Raw genomic sequence first — 26,519 nt, forward strand, 5'->3', positions numbered from 1 at the left:
AGGCGGTGATGTGGCGGTGGAGGACTACTTTTTTCGTCAGCGGCGGCGGAAGGAGCTAGAGAGGGGCTGAGTGGTCGGTCCCCCCCGCCCGGGCTGTCCGTCTGTCTGTCTGTCTGTCTGTCTCTCTCCCCTCCTTTCGGTGCTGGGCTCCCTCTCCTCCCTCCCTCCCTCCCTCTCCCGCCCGCTTCCCTTCTCGCTTCGGAAGCTGCAGCCATGATGGTACTTTGAGGCTCCTCAGGCGGTTGGCGCGGGGCTCGGAGCCGCAGCCCCAACGGGGAGCGAGTGCCTGAGCGGTGAGGCGCGGGGGAAGCGGGGGAAGCGGGGTCTGGCAGGCAGCCGGCCGACCGGCGAGGCGGCCCCCAGCGGATCGCGGGAACCGAACCACCGGGGGACGGAGCAACATGACCCGGGGCTGCCGCCAGCCCCGCGCCCTCCTCAGGACCTGAGTTCGGCGGCGGCGGCGGCCTTGGTCCTGCGCGGCCGCCGCGCCGCCACCACCGCCGCCTGAGGCCCAGCCGCCTTCCCCGCGCTTTCTCCGAGGGGAGCCCGTCTGCCCGACGCGTCGAGCCATCGAGTCCAAGCCCCGAGCCGGCCGCCCCCCGTTGAATCCGAGGGGGCCCGCCCGCCCGCACCCCCACTTCGCGCGGGGTGCGGAGCGGGCCGGGGGAGGGTGCCTGTCCGCCGCGGAACTGCTGTCACCGCTGCAGCTGGAGCGCCGCTGCCCGACTGAGGGGGGAAAGGAACGGCCCGAAGGCGGCGGCGGCGGCGGCGGCGGCGGCGGCGCTTCCTCTTTCACGTCCGAAAGCCGCGGGAGCGCGATAGGGAGCCGGGGCCGCGTTTCTTCGCCGCCGCCGCCGCCCTCGAGGTCTTGCTTGCCGAGGGGAGCCGCGCCAGTGGCGGAGCCTGCAGGAGGACCTTCCTCGCTCCCGGTCTGCGTCCCGGCTGCTGCGGGGCCTTCGCGGGAGTCGCCGCTGGATCGATCGGGGGCAGGCCCTGTCCACGGTGCCGGCCTCCCTGCGCCGTCCTTGCCCGGCAGCCGCTTGGTCAGCAGCCGCCGGCCGTACCGGCGGCGGGGGGCGTTCGGGGAGCAGCATCCCCCGCCGAGGCTTAGAGCCATCTGCACCCTGCAGCCGCCGCCGTGCCTCTCCGCGCTGTTTCTGAGCGGCTCCCGGCTCCCAGACATGACCGCCATCATCAAAGAAATCGTCAGCAGGAACAAAAGGCGATACCAGGAGGATGGCTTCGATTTAGATCTGACTTGTATCCCAGAGCTTGTGGAGGCCGGATGAGGCCGGGGACAGTCCCTGTTGGGGGGGTTGGTGGTGGTGGTGGTGGTCCCTCTCACTACTGCACCCCCATCCCCAGGAGGCCTGGTGTCGCTGTTTCTTGTATTTCCCGCCCCTTTCCCCATTAGGTGCCATATTTTGTAGAAAAATGGCTGTGATTTCTGGCTTCTCCCTCCCTTGCTTCTTATGTGCAGAAGCGAGAATCTGGCAGACTTGAGTCTAGGCCCAGCATTACAAGGTAGAGATGAAATGGAAATGAGTCGTGCCCATACAGCTGTTGCATCAGAAACTTGAAGGTGATTTCAGGATGCTCCTTGCAGCAGGTCTTGTATGATCTGGCATAGTTATGTGGATTATGGCAATTGTTTATATTAAAGTTTATCAGTTAACAGCGACAAAGAGCTGAATACTTCCACTGCCTTCGTTTTCTGGAAAAAGTGTAGAAAGTACGGTGCTTGGATCTATATCAAATCAGAGTCAGTTTAGTGGATGAAGGAGAGTTGACTATGGGTGGAAAATCTGCATAATACTGTTTTGGTGGAATTATGTTTGGTTAAAAAGCAGACTCAATAGTGGATTATAAATGGTGATATCGTATTTGCAGCAAAAAATTGTAAATATTAAAACTAGTATTTGCTTATTTTTCATAGGATTGCGTGCTTGATTTTGACAAATCTATTTAGGAGATTGATTACCCACAAATTGAGGTATCCGATGTTCAGATAAGATTTTGAAAAACTGCTGTTTTACCTCAGTAACCTATCTGCTGAGAAGGTGGTTTTGCATAAGAAAGTGCTTCTAAATATATACTATGGAATACAGTGTTTGCGCATTCAAAGATATTTCGGAATCAGAGTGTATACTTGTAATATTCAGTTTTTGAATTTGCTAATGCAGTATGATTTTGATGACTATAGAAGAAATTACCTTTCGGTTTTATAGCTTCCATACAGGAGGTGTGGCCAATGTGCTATAGATATTGGTTCTTTGTGTCATTTCACAATATTGTTTTAATTATAAAGAGATTGTGATTATTTAAGTATGTTTTTTAATAGTGGTAGAAAATACAGCTGCTAGAATTAGGAAGAGGGTCATTTACATAATCTTTCCAGTAATTTGTGTTATGACTATAAATGTTAAAGCATAGAGATGATTCTGTTAATACATTTGTCCTTCAGCAGATATAGGTGTAGCAGGAGTACTGATTGGTGATATCTTGTGTAATGGCATGGAAAACTTTGGAAATATTAATTGGGAGGTAAGGCTCCTTTCTAGATTTAGCAGTGTTTACTTTGATTAATACAACCAGCTAGAACAGTGATGAACTACATGGTTATAATTATGTGTATGCATGTTTATGTATTTATGTTGCTATCCATTCTTTGGTTACAGTTGTAGAATTATAGGAATCTACCTCAGTTTGAGCAGTTTTTTCTTTTTATTAGAGGTATCATTAGTAGGAGTTCTGAGTGTTTAGATTGTAGGCCCCAAAATTTATCCCATTTTATTTAACCCTTTACTGGTTTGCCTTTCTTTGAAAGTTAGGTACTACAATTTAAATATAAGTATGTATGTATGTATGTAAGAAAACAAAACTTCATGCTATTTGAAATACATGCAGATTGATCATTCCCATATATGGCTATAGAAATTGAATAAATAAAATTACAGTGTAACATACACAATAGTGTAATCCTATTCATGTTTATTCGGAAATAAGTTCATTTGTTTGAAGTTACTGTACTTGGAATTTAGAAAGCTGCCTTATACTAAGTCATTTCATTGGTTGATATAGCTCAACCAGTTGATAGATGTTAATTAACATTGGTTAGTAGCATCACTCCTGGGATTTAGGTAGAGGTTTTCACTGGCCTAGTTGGGATACTAGGGATTGAAGTTAGAACACTCTGCATCCAAAGTGTGCTCTGTCACTAAGATATGTTCAAATAAGCCTGCACAGGTTTCTGCTGGAAAAAATAAAAACGAACTCATTCTGTAAATAAATGTGATAAAAATTAACTCACTGATAACATTAATTGATATATAAATGTTCTGTATGTCCCATTGAGGTCCTTTTATTTTCTGCATAAGAATATAGAGGATCATGTTGTTAAACTAGCAGAAAGTCTTCCATGTAATTGTTCAACAATAGACTTATGGATTTGAGGTCAAATGCAGAATTCTTGATTTTTATTTATAGTCTTTTAGCAATAGAACTTTTAATATTTTCTTCCATAATTGGGGCTTATTCTTACATTGAGTTTCCCTTGAAAACTTTATTTCATATTTATTATGAACTGATGAAACAAGTGATTTGTTAATATGTAAGATAAAGGGTTAAAATCAAGCAACATTCTCTGTTAACTGCAGTCTCATGTTAGTGAGTAACTAGAGAGTGAGTCTTGTAAAATTTGGAGAGACTCACCTATAAGCAAACATGGTTTAGAATTGAACTGAAAGCCTTCATTACTTTTAGTGGAATTTGGTAGTATCTAATTTAGACCTGTATTTGCTTCCAGGATAATGAAATTGTCCTTTATGGTTGAGAAAGCCTTGTTTTTGTAGGTGTAAGTTATTATAGTTAGCTTAGTTTTTGTGTTTTGGTATATGTACGTGGATGCGTGTATGTATGTCCATATAAATAAGAGGCGATATTAAGGTTTTAAAATAATATCTTTTTGAACTGCCCAGATATTACTGATAGGGAAATGTATATGTTTTATTGTGAGAAACAGTGCTTGTGTTTAATAATATTTACTCTCTAGTTTGTTTTTGATCGCAGTGTAATACATTAAACTGAAAAGCATTTCTAACATAGTGAGCGTTAGTGCTGAGAAGTGAGAAGTATTTTTCAGTTTGTTTGTACTGCAGCTCCTACAAACCCTGATTATTACCCATGTTTGATAGATTTAATGAGAGTTTTAATTAAAGACCTCTTTAGGCCATCTGATTGATGTAAACTATAATGTGTGAATAAAAGTGAAAGTACATATCTTCTCGATGTAAGAATATCTGAGTGTTCTTAACATGTAACTTTTAAGAGAATTATGTATAGATTTATATTTCATACTTTGTTAGTATGAAATATAATACTTTGTTAATTCATACTTTGTGTGGGATATTGTGCAATTTGGCATGCGTTGTGGTGATAGATTAGCTGTTTCATTCATGATATAGTTGGATTCTTAGTTCTCCAAATGCTGTAAAATAGTATCCTGTTAAGGTAACATTATTTGGCTTCTGTATTTAAAATTGCAATTAGTTAATAAAGTTATGGAAACTAAACATGAAGTTAAAAATTAACAAATTTGCTTATGTACACAATCCACAGTTAAATTATAGCTTTGGTCATTGGAACAATAGAAGTTACAATATAAGCAAGTAGCCAGATGTTCTGTTTTAATAAATAGAGTAAGCAATGAATTAATTGCAATATAAAAGAGAAGATGAGATTGGACTTTTCCCTAAGATAATTATGTATGTGTATATGAAGCTATGTTAGCTGTTGGCAGTGTTGGCTGTGAAGTATGGGATGACCCATTTATACCTGTGATAGTGTTCCCTAAAGTATATATAGCTTTGTACAGTACACCTTGATTGCCAGGGGCTCCTTAAGATCTTGAGCAGAGTCTTTCTCAAATCTTTTTTTAACTGGAAATATAAGTGCTTATGTTTGCAGAAGTATGAATGAGTGCATATCTTGATGCTTATATATTTATTTTTATAAGCGTAATTTAGTTTGCTCCCATATAGTGTTGGGATGAAAATATGAACTTACATATACAAATAAGTAAGATTAATTAAAAGCTTTAGTTTATAGAATAAAAAGTAAAGTCTCCTTTGAATCAAGCTCAATTCCTAGGGGTTTCAAGGCCATATTCATGTAGTTTTCTTGGCAACAACATGAAAGTGATTTGTCATTGTTTTATATTCTGCAATACAATATATTTCCAAAAAAGTAAACATATTGTGGCAAGCAGTTGTAACTTGGGTGGGCAACATTATGGTGTTTGGGTTATACACTGGCTAAGGCTTCTGAGAGGAAGCTGAGGGCTTCAGTGGGTGGAGCGTCAGTATAAATAATGCTAGGGAGGAACCGTGCTTAGGTGTTTTTATATTTCATGTGTTTTCAGCCTTCAGCATGGCAAGAAAACGTACAGTAATTTTTGACAATTGTATGTTGAAATTTGATGCACGATTGGGGGACTGCTTGGTATTTGTTGCTTGGTGTCTATAATAGCTGATATTTCTATCCATTGGTATCTTGGTTGCTAATTATGGGAATCATAGTTCAGGAACATTCCAGGATAGAAATAGATTTTTCACTGAAAATGAAATATTACAATGCCAGTCATCAATTCTGTTTGACCCAAAGACTACTCAATAAAACTTTACATAAATACTAGAGTTGCTTTGTGTGAGATGAGTGGCTATATAAATGTGATATAAATAAATGAGCTGGTATTCAATACTGTATAAGTAACTTTGAGTCTAAAAATTTAAACTAGCTTTCTGCATAGTACCCAAAGTAAAATAAATTGTAAGTAACTGAGATACGGCATGCTAAAAGCAAAATAATGCTTCATATCTGTGATATTTGAATTGACATTATCATTTCAAAAACTGATGATTTGGAAGTTGTTATGGACATTCAAGGTTTTAAGCACTTATTCTATCTACCTTTGAACAATTAGTAATGGATTAGTTGCAGTAAGATAAACATTGCTCTGTGATGTCTTGATTTCAGAATTGTGGTCAGCAGAGTTGCATTAGAGATACGGAGCGGCATGGCAGTGCTTGTTCTTGCAGCTTTGTCACAGCCTTTCTGGAGGCTTGGGGTACCCTCCAGATGATTGCACTGCCAGCTGCTGGAGAAGGAAATCACTACCAGCCCTACTTTCAGCAAGAGATCTCTGCTGAATCCCAGTTCACTCAGCTAATGAAACTTTCCTGTTTTGGGGGGTACAGTTCTATTGGGTTGTCTATCCATGTAAGGAGACGCATTTGGCAGAACAGAATCTGTGTTCACTAGCAGATTTGGGGATACAATTGGGGGAAAGAGAAATTACACTATACAAGCAGATTTCCACATGTATGGTCTATGGCCTAACTCATTGTTATCTGTGTTTTATAAAACACATATATGGAATGGCATAAATTATGACCTAATTTAACCTATAACATATTCAGTAAATGTGCTTATGATACAAGCATTCTTGGACTCTGCTCCTACTGACTATGGAATACTAAATGGTAGCTGTACCTTCAAAAGAGACCTTCTACTTTGCATGTTCCTTCAGCAAAGATGCTAATAAGAGATTATGCTTTTCTTCATATTTTCCTGCTCTCAAGTTCATTTGCCCTTTTAAAGTGAGATACAGTGCCATTTTGACTATATAATTTTCCAGCTGTGGCTTCTTAATTCTGGTATAAAATCAGTATTGCTGCTGACTTTATGCTGGCAATAGTGGTCAGCACAACATTGGTCATAATAATTTCCTTTGTTACCTGTGGCTTAGTTTTTATTAACACAGTTTCTACAGAGGAATACTATAGCTTTGTATTCCTAATATACCATTACAATATTTTATTTATTTACTACAGTTAATTTACCATTCAAGCCAACAAGGCTCAACATAGCTTACCATAAATAAAGAAATAAAACATTAAAATAAAGCTATAATAAACAATAGCAAAACAAAGCAACAGTACCCCAAGGAACAGCCACAGCATTCAGACCCATAGGAGGAGGGTCCCCCTCATCCTCATTCTACCATTCTGTAAAGGCTGTCTACTCTCACTTCATTGTGTTTTATTCATATAAAATAAATCACTGCGTTTTAAAAACATCATAACTGTTTGACTAAGAATTATTCAGGATGCATTCTCATGTCAGATATTTGTCTATAAAAACTTCCTCCCCCTTTACATTCCTGCATTTGTGGGGGAAATACGCTATTACACTACACTAGTTTGTAAAAACCATTTTACCTCCCTGTTTTCTTTTTATCTGATGCAGAATATGCTGCACTTTGTTGTGTGAGCACCTTTTCAAGCCTACTGGTTTGAAAGAACTTAAACTTGTTTCTATTAATCTTGTAACAAAAAGTTGATGGCTAATTTCTAGGAGTGTGCATCTGATTTGGCTCAATCAGTGGAGGCAGCGGAATGTTATAGTTTCAGTTAGATATTCAGTATTCTGGAGATAAGCCTGAATTTACCTCTGAATAATTCTGGGCCTTAGGAATTGGCTTCTCTAGAATGTGAAAGGTAGTGTAGCAGCATTTTTTTTTCTTTTTGGTCATTTAGCTAAAACCCCATTGTGGTGAGAGATGGGAGTGTTGGATTTCAATGAATGAAAGGTGTGCTGTTATCTCAGAGTGATTTTAGAAATCAACCAGTATTGATTACAGAATTTTTGGAGCAGGGGGACTACAGAGATCTTTAGGGTTAGGAGATTTTAAATACATTTTTAAAAGGTATTTACTCCATGTGGTTGTGCCTTATTGTCACATCCTTGTCCTCCTAGGTTTTGTCATGGGGTATCAATTGCATAATTTTTATGCTGTGACTTTTAATTCAGAAACCTTCATGAACCCATTGTTTTCATAGCAGGGCATACAGAAAGAATAGATAATGGTGAAAAAGTGGAAGCTCATTCCTTGTTTTCACTACAATTCTTAAGGAAATAGCTTCAGTACCTTCAGAAATGGATTGCATTCCTTATAAACACCCCATCCGTTTGCTCAAAAATATTTCAATCCATTTGAAATTTAGCATGGATGATCCTTACCATAGAAGCTACTATTGCTACAAATTTCAGCGCATACTGTCCAAAGACAGAAGTTAGAGGTATTAAAAAAAAAAAGCTTTTGAAGAGCATTGCCTGAAAGTCCAATACAGTTTTTTAATGCAGCCGAACATGCTTCATCTGTTCACAAAGCTCTGACTTATATGTATATTTTATTACATTCTGCTGAAAAAAGAAAATACATCTATTTGTGTTGTTCTCATGCTAAACTATGCCATTTTTCAAAATCTCTCTTTGGATCAAGCCAGAGCAGACTATCTCTAGAATGTTCTTAGTTTATAAAGTTCTGGGTTCAGACTAATGCTCGGGAGATGCAGATTCCAGTTTACACTCAACCACGGAGCTCATTGGGTTATTTTGGGCTAGTTGCTATTCTTGGCATATGGGTTACGATTTTGAGGTTAAAATGAGAGTCTCACGTGCATGTCATTGAGCTTGTAATAATATAAAAATTATATCAGGGATAGACAACTTTTGATGCTGAGCTGTACTTCGCTTGCACGTGTGTGTTTGTGTGTGTATGTGGGCTGCAGTTGAGTGAGGGCACAAAATGGGTGAAGCTTCATTACATATATATATATAGCTGAAATGTTCATTTTGCTCTTCAGTTTGGGGAGGAGTAGAGGATTTTTTTTAAAAAAATGTCAAGCCTAGTAAAATGTTTATATGTTTTTTGATTTCCCACCTCAGAATGGGAGGAAATTATCACCAATTTTCCAGAGTTTCTGCCATTTTATTTGTAAATGGGCATCTAGGTCTGTCCAGTTTGGTTTAAATCTTAGTGAATTGACTGGGAATTTATTTATTTAAAGAATTTGTATGGGAGCTCAACTTGGACAATGCAACTCTGGATGTCTTACAAAAATGACCAAAATAAAACAGCAACAATAATGATTAAAATGTGATCTGGCTCAGATTTTTACATTTCAAGAAACCTTCAGTAGAATACTACAGTCAGATTTCAGTTCTCTACCAACTTTGATGGGAGTAAACATGCAAAGGATTTTGCTAAAATAGAAGTTCCAAAGTGCAGGTAGTCAGTCCCCAGTTTAAGAATGAGTTCCGTTCCCAAGGTCTGTCCTTAAGTCAAATTTGTATGTAAGTCAGGACAGTATGGTTGTGTAATACTGTATAAGTAGTATTGTATAATGAACTCGAACCATTATGCATTTAACTCGAATCATTGTGTATTTAACTCAGATTTTGCTACAGTAGGCTCTGTTCTTAACTATGGATTCTCTGTAACCCAAGGTTCTTAACCCGGGGACTGTCTGTATTCCTAATTTCTAAATCTGAAATATTTGTCCAGTTTCCCTACTTTGTCTTATATTGAAAATACTTATTGTAAAACTAACCTAAAATTAAAATTTTAATAGACATGGGGAAGTATTACACATGTACTTTTGTTTTGTTGTCTTCTTAAATACCACAAATCTCTTGGTTGGATTATGGCAGTTTATTGAGATAGTACTAAATTATTTTTTTACACAAATATCAGCTTTCTTAAATGCAGTGTTATGTTAGAAACTGGAAATGAGCTTGTTTGTTTGGGAGTTGAGTTTGCTACAAGAGATAAATCTCTCTCAGGTAGCTGGAGTTAAAATAGAACAGGTATTCTTGTTACAACCATACATTTTCAGTCTCTGTAAGCTAGCAAGTTTTTTCTAACGTTGAATCTAAATCTCTTTCCCTCTGTTGAAAGTGTTGCTTCCAATTGTCATCATCCTGCACATGCTGAATATATTTAGCTCATAAAATATTTTGTTGTGATATAATTTCAAACTTCCTTTTCCATGACTGTCCTCTGATTTAGATAAGACAAATTTGAGGAGAAGAGATTTGTCAGCGCTGAATAACTATGATTACTAAATGGAACTTCTATGATTACTAGCAGCTGGTAAGCAGGAAAAAGGCTGTTAGCCTGCAAGCAGGGCATGAAGGTTTCTGGAAGCGTCTTTTTGGCCATGTTAGAAACAAGATGCTGAATTAGATGTCCCTTTGTTCTCATGTAACTGAGCTGCTTCTATGTTATGACTCTTTGTGATATATATATTGAATTCTTAGAAACAAAAATTAGTTTTTTATCAGTGTTGAATACAAAGGTACAATGATTTTAAACATTTCAGACAGTACAGAAACTTGGTGTAGTTTCTGACAGCATTGGTCCTTTGTGACAGCTTATCATTTACATATTTAACTTTCAATCATTTAATTAACTGTTACTTGTACATTTTCTATAGAAGTGCAGCTGGTTGCATTTCCTTCTCTCCAGTGTATATTTATGTGTAAATGTGCATGTGAACCTGTATACACACACACACACTTTATTCTTCTGAGAAAAGTTTGATACACCTGACTTTCTATAGAAATACAATTTGCATATTCTTAATTTTTGTATTTGTTTATTTTATTGTCATGTTCTATAGCTGAGTCACAGATAAAAATCTATTAAAAGGACTTTTTAATGCTTTGCTAGATATCCCTTTTGGATTTATATTGATACATATTCTTAGAGTCTCTGTGATTTTTTTTTAAAAAAAGGTTTGCAGTTGATTCTTATGGGATCATCCTGAAGACTTTCATTAGTAGACTTTGCAAAACTACTCTATGTAAATGGGATGTTGTCTTCCTGACTTAGTCATAATACTGAAAAGGCAAAACATGTTGCTACAGTGTATTAGAAACAATAGATTGGCAAATATTGTTTTGGTTCAGGCAGTCATGTGTTTTTTAGTTGTGTGTTTTACATGTGTGTTTGATTTATTTTATGCTGTCCATAGTCTTGGAGTTGGATAGCCTTAACAAATCCAATTAATAATACAATAAATGCTAATAGTAAATAGTTCATGACAATTTTAGCTTTTTGTTTTGCTTATTTCCCCTTCTCTCTCTCCCCAAACACTCTATTTTTGAATATTTTAGCATCTTCCTCAGTTTTACATGAGTTGTTGTATTTGAGTGTTAATGGTTTTGAGAACCCAGCTAACTCTGATGGAATCTTTAGTGAAGTCATTAAGCTGCTTTGATTTGAATATACTTCACCTTTTTTGTTTTTGCTTTGCCCATTGGTTATCATGACCTGTGATGCTTTCTCACTCTTTTCTGTTGTTCATTATTATTTGTTTTTTCTATTGCTAAAAAAATCAGTTTATAACCTTTAATATTTTTTTGTTAATTAATGCAAGCTTACCTAGCTGGGTTTTGGATATTTGATTTTTTTCATCTATTACTATACTAGACTTTTTATGTTACTAGACAGAAATTCAGATTTGCAATACATTTTCCTTTGGTCATTTACTTTCCACTTGAAAGAAAATAGTACTGGGCAAATAAGAGAATTCCATGCATTTATAATGAAATTTGTATATGTGTTGTGTTTATAGCTAAGAGTTAATGGTAAGGGTAGACGAAATGGGCTTCATTATTCAATTGTGAAAGGCAACTTTTTCAGTAAAATTTAATGAAAATATAGAGCTGTTACAGTTCTGGGTTACAGCAAGCCTTCAGCAACTGCTTTGTTTTTGTTAGTGAAACAAAAATAGTACAAAATAATTTAAGAAAAAAAGCCCTTGTTCCTCAGTTTTTTTCCAGTTTCCATGCTTTTTTTGGGAATCAGTAGTCCAGTGCTAGCCATAGCAGACTATTAATGAATACTGTGGCATGTTTTTTTTTTTTCAGGGAAAAAAAAGGCCATAAGTTAGTGACTTTGCATGGGGCTGTAGTTAAGAATAATAGTTTCTGCATACCCCTTCTTGCACTGTGTAATTCTAACAAAAGAGTAAGATGCCTGGGAAATCTTCAGCTATAGTGTCCTATTTTAGTGTGAAAGGTAGAGAAGTGGAATATGATCTCTTCTAAAATGTCAGGTAGGTATGTTGATTGAAGCCAGTTTTAAAAAGTTGATTGCAGAGTTCATAAATATTGGATGCCTGTTTATTCCTATTCACAAATTATTCCTCCATACTAAAAAGCTGTCAAAGGAGGATATTGAAATAGCACAAATGAATTTATTCTTAATACTGGAAATAAGGGAAAATAAAAGTAGATCTTCAAGTATGTAAAGTAAATAGAAGATGTGGCAATGCAGTATGTAATTGGCTGTTGCTAAATTTTATATTAAGTCTTAGATTATTTCTGATAACAAAGGTATAATTTAAGCAAAGACAGGTTTGTTAGCTGTTCTTTTTATTAACAGTTCTTAATTCTATGGCTTTTTTTACTGCTTTAGAAAAATTATGTTACTACTGGAAACCATTAACATTGTTGCTTTCTTGCCCTGCTTCCATTTTGTACTATTATATAAAGGATTAAATTATTCTGTTTTCATTAATAAAAGTTATTGTGGTTTCTTGTGCAACTAGACATGACAGCAACATGGTCTAATCTGAGCTATTGAAATTTGCTTCTTTCAGAAAGGAGGCAGAAGCAGAGTAACCATGGAAGGGGGAATCTGTGCTTTTCTACTCATATTTAAATTTATAGAACTCTAGCAAGATAAAAATGGTTAGTGAGAAAAAAATCCTATCAAGAGAAAAAAATCAGTTTTCTGTCCATGCTGTATTTCTTCTGCTTCACTGGGAGTCGGTGGTGATTTGATACATGAAGAAAATTATTACATGGAGAATACTGGTCCCTTAAAATCCTGATGCTGTTTCATATTTCCACCTCCTGCCTGTTATCCTACCTCTACCATAGCATGGCATCTTCTTGTTATGGCAGGTGCTAGTTGTCAAGTATAGTATACTGAAATAGTGGCTTGTCTTATACGTCTTTCTGTTTTGTGACCAGAAGAAAAGGGTACCAACAAGCAAGACAAAACTGTTAAAATCAAGTCTCCCTCGATTATACAGAGAAGCCTTTGTTCTTTTCTTGGAGTTATTTGTCATTGCCCTTTTCCAGGATGTTATTTTGACTTTACAGTTTAATCCGTAGCACTGGGATTTTCAAGCTGTGTTAGAGGATTTTTCTCCATAGCAAAGAGTTCCTTACTGAGGAAGAACATTTTTTTTTCATTTGATATATTCTCTATTCTGTTTTTAAAAATCAACCGTACTTTTAGGGTTAGCGTGAAAGTTCAGTGAAAAATAATGATAGTGGCAAATCTCACATTTGTAAAAGCAGAGAATGGAGATAGACTGCTCAAAAATCTATTGCATGGGACAGGAAATAAACACAAGAGCATCTGAACATTGTTCCAGTTTATAGACCTTCTTCTTGACTTTTAGTTGCTGAAATTCTTTGGTTATGGCTTCTTATTTTTTTCAGTAAGCTACTTGGCCTGATTTCTTGCAAGCTTGCCTAAGCATTGAAGGTAGAATTGTTGGGAAATGCAATAATCAGTTGTGTCCTTAGGAGCATAGCAGAAGTGTAGTGTTTTCTAGTGTATTGTCTGCAAGGATACAATGGATATAGGCACCAAAGTAAGAAATGGCACTGAAGTAAGTAATTGATGCGCCTTTTCTTCTTTTTCTTTGTTCCCATCCGGGTTTATTTTCTCTGTCATATTTGTTCCTTTTGTTTTGTGTTTTTTATTGTTTTCTTGTTTATAAATGTTTTTAACAATTTGTAAACCACCCAGAGTTGCTAGGAATTGGATGGCATATGAATTTAATAAATTATTATTATTAAATATAAATGGTCAAAGTCCCAACTGTTCCAACAGTTTGCCATTCTTACTTGAGATATCATGAGCTTTGGTATTCTTGCCTGAACTCTCAAGATTTCAGATAGAAATACCAAAATCTTGTAAGATTCTGAAAACAAATTAATTGTGGAGTCCCATAGATGCTGTTTGGTAGCTACCTGTGCCATGGTGCCTACAAGTTCTGCATGTCAAGCTTAGTGTCCTCAGTGTAGAGATTGGCATTAAAACAATGTTGGGAATAGTGCGCTAATGAAAAGGTTTCTGAGGGTGAGAGTGTAACCATGTATATCCACTTAAACCTAGTAAGTAGCCAATTGCATGTCCAGTGATAGCTTTCTGTACTTGTAAGAACATTGATATGCCATGAATAATAGTGTTCTCTTTGATGTACAGTGAAAATAATGCAACTATGAGCCCCAGGAAGAGATGTTTGACATTTAGTACTAGGTGTCAGAGTTGATTTTGTTAATAATCTGCAGATGGCTTGACTGAAACAAGTTTTTTTTTTTCATTATATTAGTCTTCTAGTACTAATAAGCTGTGCTTAGAGAGTTGTGGGGGCTGCTGGCTATTCAGTGGCTAGTTGGGTACAAGTTATCCCTGGTGATGAAGATGGAATCACATGGCCATGAACCTCTTACCTGATTCCTAAGTTTAAGAATAGGCTATAATTGCATTTTCTATGTATTCTATAATAATGATATAATACTGTTTGACCTTAAGGACATATCTTTAAAATAAACAGTACTGTACATGCTGAAGGAAAATACTTTTATTAGACTGTTTGGAAAGGATTTTTTTTTTTAATTCTGTGTCTTGTATTGCTGACAGTAATGTGGGAAAAAAGCACAGTTTTTATTAAATGTACTAGTAATCCCTTTAGGTTCTGTTGCTTTTGCAGTTGGACAGTTAATTAAATGATAGGCCATTTTTAGGAAAGCACAGCTTAGTGATTAAATATGCTTGGGTTAGGATTAGAATGTAGCTGAGCAATTGTTTTTTAAATTCTCTCTGTATAATTAGATACTTGAAGTATTTATTACGATTATTCTGCAATTTTGTAAATATTTCCCTTAACATGAATATTCAGATATTTATCCAAATATCATCGCAATGGGTTTTCCTGCAGAACGACTTGAAGGAGTGTACAGAAACAATATTGATGATGTTGTAAGGTAAGAATGTGTTTTCAATGTCTGTCTCATTGACAAGCTTAATATTTTGTGGTTTGTCAGTTTGTTTAGCATTTGGGTACAATGCTGTTTGCAGCCAGTACTGATGAGAGAATAGTAGTATTTCGAAAATTTGGATTCTGTTCTGCAAAAGCACTCAGTAGGCCTAAGAAAGTACTAAGCTTTGAATTTTATCTAGTATAACATATATAAATATAGGCTTTTTAAATGCAGCACAATTTCCAAACAATTTTCTGAAGGAAATTGAAGAGATGTCTTTCTATGGCTTAACACACCTATAAAAAATCCCCCCCACATGTCATCCTTTCTCATGATGTAATTGCATCACTGCCTTGTCCATTGAAGTCCCTAATCCTGATAGGAATGCCCTTTCAACCATCAAAAAGTTAGCTTATCCCTGCCCTGTCAACTGAAACAAAAGAAGCTTTAATACATCTTCTGGTTTTCAAACATAAACTGTAGAATTGCTCTTTCAAATGATGATTTTGTAGAACTATATTTTATTAATCTTTCAGTATGCCAGTGCTGTCTGTTAGTCTTATTTCAGTCTAGCAAATGTCTTTTTGGGCCTCTGAAATTTATAATAGAGGAATTAAATATTTTAAGTATTGCTTATTGAATAATACTAAAACCTGCACAAATTCAGTTCTTTCTTGGTGAAAGTTATTTTTTCCTCTTACTTTATGTTTGGCATTGGCTATATTGTATTCTTGGTTCCCACCCACCCCCACCCCTATTCCGCATATTTATTACACTTCATAATTCTAAAGCTTCTTTGGGTGCCCATGGTTCAGAATCTGAAAAGGCTATTTCACAATATCTTCCCATGGGATATTATTGAAGCAGAGGAAGCTATGGGAATGGTAGATCACTGGGGAGATGATTATACATGGAAGGCAGATCATTGTTATAAAAAGTCTTACCACCCCACCCATGAGAATTTCCCTGAAATTATCTTACTACCTTGAAAAAGGTTTGATAGAAGTTGCCATCAAAGCACTAACATAACCACAAGTCAGAAAGGTGGTGAATGGGTTTGGTTGCTTCAAATAATATTTCTCTCTCTTACTATATGAGTGTTAAGTGTAACAAATCTCAGTCCCATTTTAATCTGCCTTCCATTATCTGTGAACCTATTCTTTCAATGCTAGCCTACAAATATAGAAAATAAATGTTGGGGGTTTTTTTGTTTTACTTTTTAATTTATTGTTGATGTTTCCTTTGTTCAATTAAAAATTAGATATAGTTGATTAATTTAAAAATAAATTACTTGAAATCGTAGGTGAGAGTTTAGAAATGTTTCATTTCACTGTGAGAACTGAAATTTATACAAAACAATTTAGTATTTAAAAAGTGTTATATCATAAGGATTGCCTAATTTTATTATCACACAAACTTTTGTGGATCGTTTCACTTAATCAGTTGGAATAAATTCCTGTGATGTTATATGTACAGTGCATGTGTATGGGGTAGGGTGGTAAAAATAGGCAGGATTGCTTTAAGAGACATAGAAACAAAATGGTATTGATAATGGTCACAAATAAGTACCACTTTGAGTTAGTCTGCAGAAAAATAAAAAAAGAATCTTGTGGCCCCTCAGAGCCAGCAGCTTCTTTATTGCACGTAATTTATAGGCCTGAGAAGATTTATATAGACACAGTTCTTTATGTCACAGTTATAATTTGGAGGATGAAATCCTTGAACCACATATTTAATTTAGGGCTGCGTAAAGCTTTCAGAGAGGTCCTTTGCAAAGTGAAGCACTCCTCAGAGTATTGAGGCAGTCACGTCCTCTAGAAAGCCTGGCACAGTTGCTTTATAGCTTTCCCAGGTTGCCCTCACATATAGACAACACTTTCCCCTCAAACTGTGGACATGCTCAAATGTCCACAGTTTGGACAGCCTTAGAAAGCAGCTGCTCTTCTGGTACATTTGGCTGCCAAGAGGGGTTCCTAAACCTCACTAAACTTGCCTCACACATCCTTAGTTCTAACCTGGAGAATGAACGTGATCTCCAGGGAATATGGTCGCTAGAACTCAGATGGCTTTTTAAATATTTCACAGACCAACCTCCTATCTTAGTTATTCTACCTAATGCTCATACTGATTATTTTTGTAGTAGAACTAGTACCACAGTGCCATTCCAGTTGTCATATTTTAAATGCCTTCAAGAAGAAGCTGTGATAAATTGATTGACTATCTTTCGGTTCAGATCAGGAGTTTAATAAATCTTTCTTTAATAAATCCTGGAAAAATATCTGTGTAGTCACTAAGAGTTGACAGTGACTTGATGGCACATAATCATCAATCAATATTTAATAAAATAGAGCAGTGAGAAATAAAGAGAAAATATAAAAAATTCAAAAGGAAAAAGAAAAATATTGTAATTACAAGATAAGTTATATTCCTATTTGATGAATAACAGTATTTATTATACTGTATATAATATACATACATCACACATTGAATGCATATTGTGAAACAGGAAGCCTTGAAATCTTTGTGCCTGATTTTCAGAGGTCTAATAGACACTAATTGATGTAAACTTGAGAATAAAAATTCATAGTGACTCATTCCACTCATTATTAATAGTGATATAAAATGTATTTTTGTACAAGAAAAATCAATGTGATTCTGCATATACAGAATTAATTAATACCATTTCTGGGAGAAAATGATACAGAGATTGCAAGAATTTTAGTGTTGCGTTTGCATCCATTTTTTGACAGTCTTTGTGATACAGAGATTTAGAGAAGGATAAAACAATTCTTTTAAAAAGCAAAACTGAAGAACAGGGTACTCTTCTGCCAAAGACCATGTATTATTAGTCTGATTAATCAAAATATTTTAAAAATAGGTACTAGATAGAGCAAACAAAAGAATCCTGAAATAAGTACTCCTATATCGGAGTTATTAAACCGTGGTTACATTTGTGGTTTTGACTTACCAGCTTTCTTTTGATTTGTTTTCTTGCCCAGAGACCTGAGAATCAAGATTATTAGACTATGAAGTAGGTAGCAAGTTGGCAAAAAGACCAAGAATCAGCTGTGATTTGAGAATTGATCTATAAGAATACATTTCACAGATAGGTCAAATCTGTTTAGACTTAATTTCATTTGGCATGAAGGTGTGTAGCAAATAATGGATAAATGGAAAAAAAAAAAGCTTCTAACATAGAGAACTTCAAGTATATATTATTACTTCTCAGATGTTATATACTGATTAGTTTAATTTGTATATACTTGAGATGAATAAAACTTTAACATTCTGATGCAATTTTTAATTAAGTTAGACTTTAGGTTTCCCTTAAAAGTAATCTGAATTATAATAAATATATGAATTAAATACAAATCTAAAATCTTTTACAATTCAACTTGCTATTACTATAATATATTATTTTGTTTAAAAAAATCAGACTTTTTAAAGAATCACAGTTAACTTGTAATGATAGCAAATTATTCTGAAAGAAAAAAGTACTGGGAAATATTAATTATCCTATATCATGTAGTAAACTATGGCATAATATTTTGGACAAGGAGTTCTATAATTTGAGGAATGGCATTTTGGTGCTTTATCCTAAGATTAGTGACTAAATTGAGTCAAATAATTATTCAGTTCTATTTGAAAACTGCATTATTCTTGTACTTAAAACTATTTATGCCTCTAAAAACTATTTGACTGAAGCTGAAACTTGATAATTGGACAGTGGATTTGCATGTAATTCAGCACATTGGTATAAGAATATATTTTTATAAACTTTTTTCCTGGAATTTATGGGTGAAATAATCATAATTTATTGAGCTGGCATGTGTGGATAAGTACATTGTGGCTTCAGTCACAAGTATCTTTGTCCGTTTTTTAATGTAACACTAAACCATTAATTCTGTCTTAAGTGTGCAGTAGCAGTGTACTCATGCATAGAGCTTAATCAGTTCATCTGAGCAGGTAAATACCAAGGAAGCCACAATTAAACAGCTTCCTTGATACTAACAATGTAGATTGAATTACTTCTGAGTAAACAAGAATTCATAAACAAATTTGAAATCCTGAATTGATGGTTTACCATAGCATACAGATATTGTCAAGTTTCCAAGCTAGAACTCAGAACCTTCCCAGTCTATACAACAAGACTAGATAGGAATCTTTATTGCATACTAAGATGAAGCCAATATAAACAGTTGATTGCCTCTACCAACAGTAGTGATAGTCTCCTTTTATCCTTACTGCAGCTTAAATCTGGTGCTTCTTTTTCCTGCCTTTCTCATAGCTTAATGGATTTTTGCTTTGGACTTTTCAGTCTTGAAGCTGTTGGTTATTGACATAACTGACAACAGTTGTTTATTGATATAACTGACATTTTTGCCCTGAGAAACTCAGGCTTCCATCTTAACTCCCAGTGATATAGCCTCTGTTAAATCTCATTCAGGTCTGATATATTAGGAACTCGTTCTGTTAAGCTTTTTTTCAACTTGAGAAATACTGATTCATGAAGTCAGATTATGATTTTGCAAGAAATAATTACATCTGTTTAAATATATGTGATAAACTTTATGAGTGGTGTTTGATAAATGATGCAGTGTCATTTATTCCCCAGCATATGAAGAAACTATTTAAATTATTAAAATACTATTAACCAAATAGCATGTGAGTTAAAGTTTTAACTACAGATAGTCCCCAGTTTAAGAATGAGTTCTGTTTCTAAGGTCTGTCCTTAAGTCAAATTTATATGTATTATTGTATATTACTGTATAAGTAGTATTGTGTAATTAACTCAAACCATTGTGTACTTAACTTGAATTTTGCTACAATAGGCTCCATTCTTAACTATGGGTCGTCCTTAAACCAGGCATTCTTAACCCGGGGTCTACCTGTATAATTGTTGAATATTGGGCTTTCCTAGAGTATTGAAAGAAAATTAGTACATTTTGTATAGTGGATGTAATTAAAAATACATAGAACCACAGCTTTGCTTAAAAACTGATTATTTGAATTTGGGGTTTTTCCTACAGAAATAAAATTTGAAGCTGCCTCTGCTTTGTTTTCTTTTGTGAAATAGAGTTGAATTTATTTTGATTTCAGATGGATTGTGTGAAACCTAAAATTAGGCTTCAGCTTAGAAGCTAGAAATGAACTTTCTTGAGTTCAGTAACAGGAATACTTTTTAGAGTTATATATACACGTAAAATTTAACATTTCCCTAGATTTATAACCCTAAGGGAAAGATTATGGGAGTAAAAAGAAGCTGCAGTTGATGTTATATGTATGAAATATTTTGATCAAAATGCTCTCAGCCTTAATGATACTCATATTTTATTGAATACTATTTTTAAAAAATTACAGCAAAATGAGTTTAACCTATGACTTTTCCTTTAAGGTTTCTGGATTCAAAACATAAAAACCATTACAAGATATACAATCTGTGAGTATGCTTTTTGTATGTAGCTTCCATATATGCTGGCCTTAAATATATTAAGATGTAGTAGAGAGTTAAACATTTAAAATACTGAATGGAAGCATGGTGAGATCATTTGATAAGGGCAGAGTTACAGTGCAAGTTTAATGTTATTGCTCTTTTTTTCAATTAACAAGAAACCTATTTTATAACCCTTTTTTATCAAGAAATATAATTAAGCAGGCCATGAAAAAAGGCAAGTTGGATAACATGTTTTAGTTTTAGCAAATGAATGACTTCATAGTAAATTAAAAAGAGAATTAAAGTATTAATAACTCGTAAGTTGGGATGATACTTTATTCCCTAAAGTAATTGAGACTTTGGCCTTTATTTCCTAAGGATCCTTATTGGGAAAAGCAGGTATAAAAATAAATTCTTAGTATTGATTTTCTTAGTGTCTTTTTTAAAGAAAATTTCAATATATTCATATTAAAATTTAAGTTTGATATTTAATAGGAAGATGGGGCTTTATTATATTACCTCCTTCCCTACTTAGCTTGGTGTTATTTAGGTGGGTGTTGCTTTTCTTTGGTGGTAGAAGGGAGTTATTAGGGAAGGAATGTGTATTTATCAGAGTCCCAGGTTTGCCTAGGAACCTCATGGCCAAATGGTGATATAAACTCTCACTTTCTCTGAGTAATTCACCTTTCCTATAATAAATACATCTTTTTTTTATTATTACCTTCAGATTTATGTGCACTGTAATTTTATTACCTTGCCTAGAAATGTATTAGGACTTAGGCATACAATGATTATCATGTTAATGTCACTAATAAGAGAAAGAGTTCTGTAGATAGCTATTATGTTTGCAAATATACAGGTAGTCATCACTTACCAACTGCAATTGGGACTGGCAACTCTGTTGATAAACAACAGGGTTGTTAAGTAAAACATCACGTGACTGCACCTGACTTATGACATCAGTTCTGGCTGCGGTTGTTAAATGAATCACCCGCTGACATTAAGTACAATGTCACGTGACCATGGCTTGTGGCTTCCTGCCAGTTTCCCCATTGACTTTGTTTGCTGGAATGGCATTCATGTGACCACAGGACGCTGCAATGATTGTAAATACATCGGTTTCCAAGTGCCCAAATCGCAATCATGTGACTGGGGAAGCTGCAATGGCCACAAGTTTGAGAACTGGTCATAAGTCTCCTTTTTCAGCGCTGTCATAACTTTGAACAGTCACTGAACAAGCAGTTGGTAAGCAAGGACTACTTGTACCTTTATTTATCTACAGCATGAAGAACACCTGAACAGAAGTAAAGTCCATTACGCTTTTCTTTATGATTATAATATTACATTGTAGAAAGAAATTTGTATATAATAAGTGTGTCCCCTTAGTAAATGATAAAATGATGCTTTATGCAGTTGTAACTTTTTCTTTCAGGTGTGCTGAAAGACATTATGACACCGCCAAATTTAACTGCAGAGGTATGTTTGGTTTATACATAATTTAAGAAACGAGAGCAATCACAACATTCAATAATAATTCCATTTCAGATCTGGAGTGTTATGTGTAAATATTAGTAAAATAAAATTTCTTCCTTGTTCCATCCTCTTTATTATTTTGGGGGTTAATTCTGGAGGGTTGGCCTCTTCACAAACATTTCACGACATAGAGGACTTCCACACATGCCAAATACCTTCCAGAATGTCATGCGGAAGTGCAATCCCAAAAATTCCATTTTTAGTTCCTTGCATCCCTAGGTCTAATTCTTAAACACTCCCAAAAAATTTAAAAAGACTGAAAATTTGCCCCTGTCCTTTCAGCAGCCCTCCAGAAGTTTGGGAGGCTGAGTTATGTCCCCCAATTCCTCAGACTTTGCTTGCTTTTAGCTTAACAGATGATTACACAGCCTCATAGTTATCTAGTTGCTCCTTAGCAGCTCAGCTGTCTTCAGATAGACATATACATTTCCATATATTGAAAATGCTTAGAGAGAGAGAGAGATTAATGTTATACAGGATACCTATTTGTGGCTCTATAAGTTTCAGATAGTAATTAGGACTAATATTTTCTTTATAGCCAGAATTTGCACTTTATTTGATCTCTGAAAGCAACAAGAAGTTCAGCTAATGAAGTGATATCTCCAGAGTATACTCTGTCAGTTTTTTGGTAAGAGAGGGATTGAAGCAATAAAATATTGTTTCTTTGAAATAAGAAGAATAAAATTCATCTCATTGGAGAGAAGGCAGGTATCTTAGGTCTCTGAGAGGTTCGTTTTTGGGGAGAAGCCCCAGGAAAAGTAACTGCAAAAAAACAACAACACCCAAAACAAAACCTTGACTCTTTTGCTCTCAGATTTCATCACCCATAGTATAAAGCAAATAAATAAGTAAGTATCTTCAGTATGTAGTCTGGGAATACCCTACAGTCACAAAATGGGCATTCAGGGGTTAATGCAACCCATGGACTACAAGTTGTATACCCCAGCATATAGTAAGCAAGGAATCTAATTTGTTAATGCATCAGCTTTTGTAGCTGTGTGCCCACGTACTTCTATTTGATATAGTAGGTTTTTCATATGATTAAAAAACCAGCAACATGTTACTTGCTGGGCTCCATAGCCTATATGATTTTCCTTTATTATTTTTGGATTCTTTTAATTAAAAAAAGGAGGAAGCACTATAAATAGGTATAGCCTGCAGAGGGTCTTGTGAGTCTTACAGTTCAAAACAGAACATCTCAGACATTTCATTCCAAAGATTGTTCTGGGCCCTGCATATACCCCTGAGGCATATTGAAAATAGACATCTTAGGGGCTGAACCTCAGTCCTCTCTTTGGAAGTGTGCCCACTACCCCAGTAAAATACATGGTAAACTGATGTTAGAGAGCAAGGTGTAAATAATGGTATGGGGAACAGCATCACCATTTTGCTTTCTTGTAAATGGTTGTTTTACCTTGTCCATGCACATTGAAATAGCTATTTTCTGAGAGTGGCCATAACATTTCTCAAATTTTAAAGATCCTAAAAGATGGATTGGGAATGGACCTGTATTTAACAATAAACGGCCACTGTAGAGGAGCAGCAGCAAATAGACTTCCTGTAGAAACATGTAAAATATGTATACTTTTAAACTGGAAACTACTGTGTAAAGAAAGTGAAAGCAGTACATATCTCAGAACTATAAAGAATATTGTTTTGCATGTTGTGCTTAGTGGTTTATTCAACAGAAATCAAGCACAGCTGCCCTTCAAACCTCCAACTGAAGGGGTAGAGAGTTTAGACAGAGAAAATATGAGACTCGTGTGTGCAGCCCATTCTGTAGGTTGAGCCTTTCACATGTCAAAACATATGCCTAAATAAGGTCTCCATTTTTTTTCATGAGCTGGATATCATGAAGCCTTCCAGCGTCTGTTTAAAAGTGTCCATTGTAACACAACTTCTCTGTAGTGATCTCATCAGAAGTCCCCCCCCCCCCCCGGACTGCCTCAGTCACTGAGAAATGTAACTATTTAATCCTTTCCCAACTGTTCTCAAGAAAGAATTAAGGGACTGTTAACACTGCAATGCAGATAAATTGCCAGGGTGAGAAGAACCTGTCCTATAACATAATGAATTGCCAATCTGCAAGAGTGAATATAGTTTTTGTAGAAAGTTCAGTAGTCTTCTTTCATTACAGTCAATAATATAAAGAATTTTTGGTACTCAGTGATATGCAAGCTGAAGCTATCTAGAAGACTGTTTTCTTACATTTTGTGGTGAAATGTTTTTTGTTGCTGACCAACTTGCTAGCTTTTGATTTGTCTGAACATACCTCATTGATTTAACACCTTGCAGCAAAATTTTGAACTAAGGAAAATAAGCTAATTATCTTATCTCATTATTGAATACATTTACTTTACTACCAACTATCTTGATTTAATGTAATTTATAAACTTTGCTTTAGTGTTATGCGCAGTTCATTCTTTACCCACACATTCCCTGGCTGAGAGGTGGTAGAAAACTTGCTTTCATTTTCAGTTAAACTCAGTTACATTTGAATCTTGGCCTGGGATTAATTTTACATATACAGGTAGTCCTCGACTTACGACCATTCACTTAACAACCGTTCAAACTTACGACAATGCGACTTACAGCTGGTCCTCGCACTTACAACTATTGCAGCATCCTTGCAGTCATATGATCAAACTTTGGACGCTTGGCAACCAGCATGTTTTTACAACAGTTGCAGCATCTCAGGGTCACATAGTTGCCATTTGCAACCTTCCCAGCCAGCTTCCAGCAAGCAAAGTCAACGGGGGAAGCTGGATTCGCTTAATGGCCATGGTGACTTGCTTAATGACCATGGCAAGATTGCAAACTAAGGTTGTAAAATTTGGTGCAACTCACTTAATGACCGCATCACTTAACGATGGAAGTTCCAGTCCCAGTTGTTGTCGTAAATCAAGGACTACCTGTAGTTGATTGCAACAAATTAAACCAGAATATATCATTAGTCTTGCTGGTGCTAAATATGAAAATTGAAAGAGGGAGTTAATGAACTTAAAGCTTGTTTATATGATACTAAATCATGTTTAAGTTTTACATCTAGTTGCAATTATTGTTTCTGTGCATGTGTAAAACCAAGGAACTCATGGGTATCCCTATTTTTTTTTTTTTTAACTACATAGTCAGATAGATTATTTAGACCAAACTATGGGCAGTTTTCAGTATCTCTAGATTTTTTCATTGGAGTTTCTTGGAGGAAATGGAGAGCAATGATGTTATGATTTTGAGTTGTAAAGCAGTGTTTTTAAGATAATCTGTGCATGATAATCTTTAATAGACTTAGACTCAGTAACACTCAGAACTTTTTACTTAAGGAACTATACATCAGCTTTTTAAGTAAGGAATACAGTAAAAACCTTTGAAAATTGGCATTCAGTTTAGTAATACATTTTTTTGTTTTGTTTTATAGTTGCACAGTATCCTTTTGAAGACCACAACCCACCACAGCTAGAGCTCATCAAACCTTTTTGTGAAGATCTTGATCGATGGCTTAGTGAAGATGGCAATCATGTTGCAGCAATCCACTGTAAAGCTGGAAAGGGACGAACTGGTGTAATGATTTGTGCTTATTTGTTACATCGAGGAAGGTTTCAGAAGGCACAAGAAGCCCTAGATTTCTATGGGGAAGTAAGGACCAGAGATAAAAAGGTGAGAAACTTTCCTTTTCCATATTGATCTTCTCTTTGCTGAGTCTTGATTCTTAGATTTCACTTTATTTTATTGTGTCTTTAGTGTATTATGGATGGTGAATGTGCAATTAATAATATTGTGGAGTTATTTAATTTCCTTTCACTTTTGTGATCAGAAACAACTGTCTTTAGAAAAAAATGTGTTCGTTTTTCTTTGCACTGCAAAAATGAAAAGTGTTTAAGATTTCAGATTCACCACAGTGCATTTTGCTCCACTTTCTTAGATTTGTAATCTGGTTACTCTAAGCATTCAGCCATTTAGTAAATGCTCTCTTTTCTTACCTGACACGTGTTCACAATGAACAAATCTATATATAATTATGATAATATTTGGAAAATATACTTGTTTCCTGTTTCCACTGTCTAGTTTCATATGAGTATCATCAATTTTTACTAGATACAGAGCAAGTAGAAGCACTTACCTGAATTTATCTGAAAGCTTGACAAATCAGACCTGTTAAGACTTGGATGGGAAACTGCCAGAAAATCCCAAAGCCATAGACCAGGCTGGGAAGTTGGGGGGAAAAAAGAAAAAAAGAAACATCCTGGAAGAAGGCAATGGCAAATGACTTGTTTTGTTGCCAAGAAAAGTTTATTGTAATATCAGCAGTCATTAGAATGCAAGCTCAATCTGAGGGAGCCTTACCTTGTTAGGAAAATTACACACTCCCCTTTGATCCATGTCAGAAATGTAATATTTATTAAAAGAGGAAATACACATAATGAAAGCCTCACATAGGATTATCTTACTGATGCAGCTGTTAAGGGCACAGCTATGTTTCATTTGGGAAGGAAGCCACATTAATGTGCCTGCTTCCTGCTTATATGTTAATAAGATATAATTTGCTTAGTTGATTCATTGTATGAATTTCAGTTAATTGATCTGTTAACCCTGCCTATAAGTAAAAAAAAAATTCTGAAAAAAGCCACCAGTTTTGGGTGAA

The 26,519-nt window shown here is 35.9% G+C and overlaps 1 protein-coding gene across 1 annotated transcript in view; it reads left to right on the plus strand.

Annotated features, from left to right (window-relative positions):
• Positions 1-455: 455 nt before the first annotated feature.
• The window catches only part of PTEN (phosphatase and tensin homolog), a 58,367-nt gene continuing 32,303 nt past the window's right edge, over positions 456-26,519 (plus strand). Inside the window, exons 1-5 of the mRNA XM_088144421.1 lie at positions 456-1,260; positions 14,832-14,916; positions 20,309-20,353; positions 21,780-21,823; positions 25,296-25,534. Of these exons, the coding sequence (XP_088000547.1) occupies positions 1,182-1,260; positions 14,832-14,916; positions 20,309-20,353; positions 21,780-21,823; positions 25,296-25,534 (492 nt within the window). The 5' untranslated portion in view covers positions 456-1,181. The remainder of the gene's footprint in view (positions 1,261-14,831; positions 14,917-20,308; positions 20,354-21,779; positions 21,824-25,295; positions 25,535-26,519) is intronic.

This window comes from Python bivittatus, unplaced genomic scaffold, assembly GCF_059951505.1.
Source record: "Python bivittatus isolate LINGU-HERP-01145 unplaced genomic scaffold, Pbiv_v1 ctg000400_np1212, whole genome shotgun sequence".
In the NCBI taxonomy this organism is placed as follows: Eukaryota; Metazoa; Chordata; class Lepidosauria; order Squamata; family Pythonidae; genus Python; species Python bivittatus.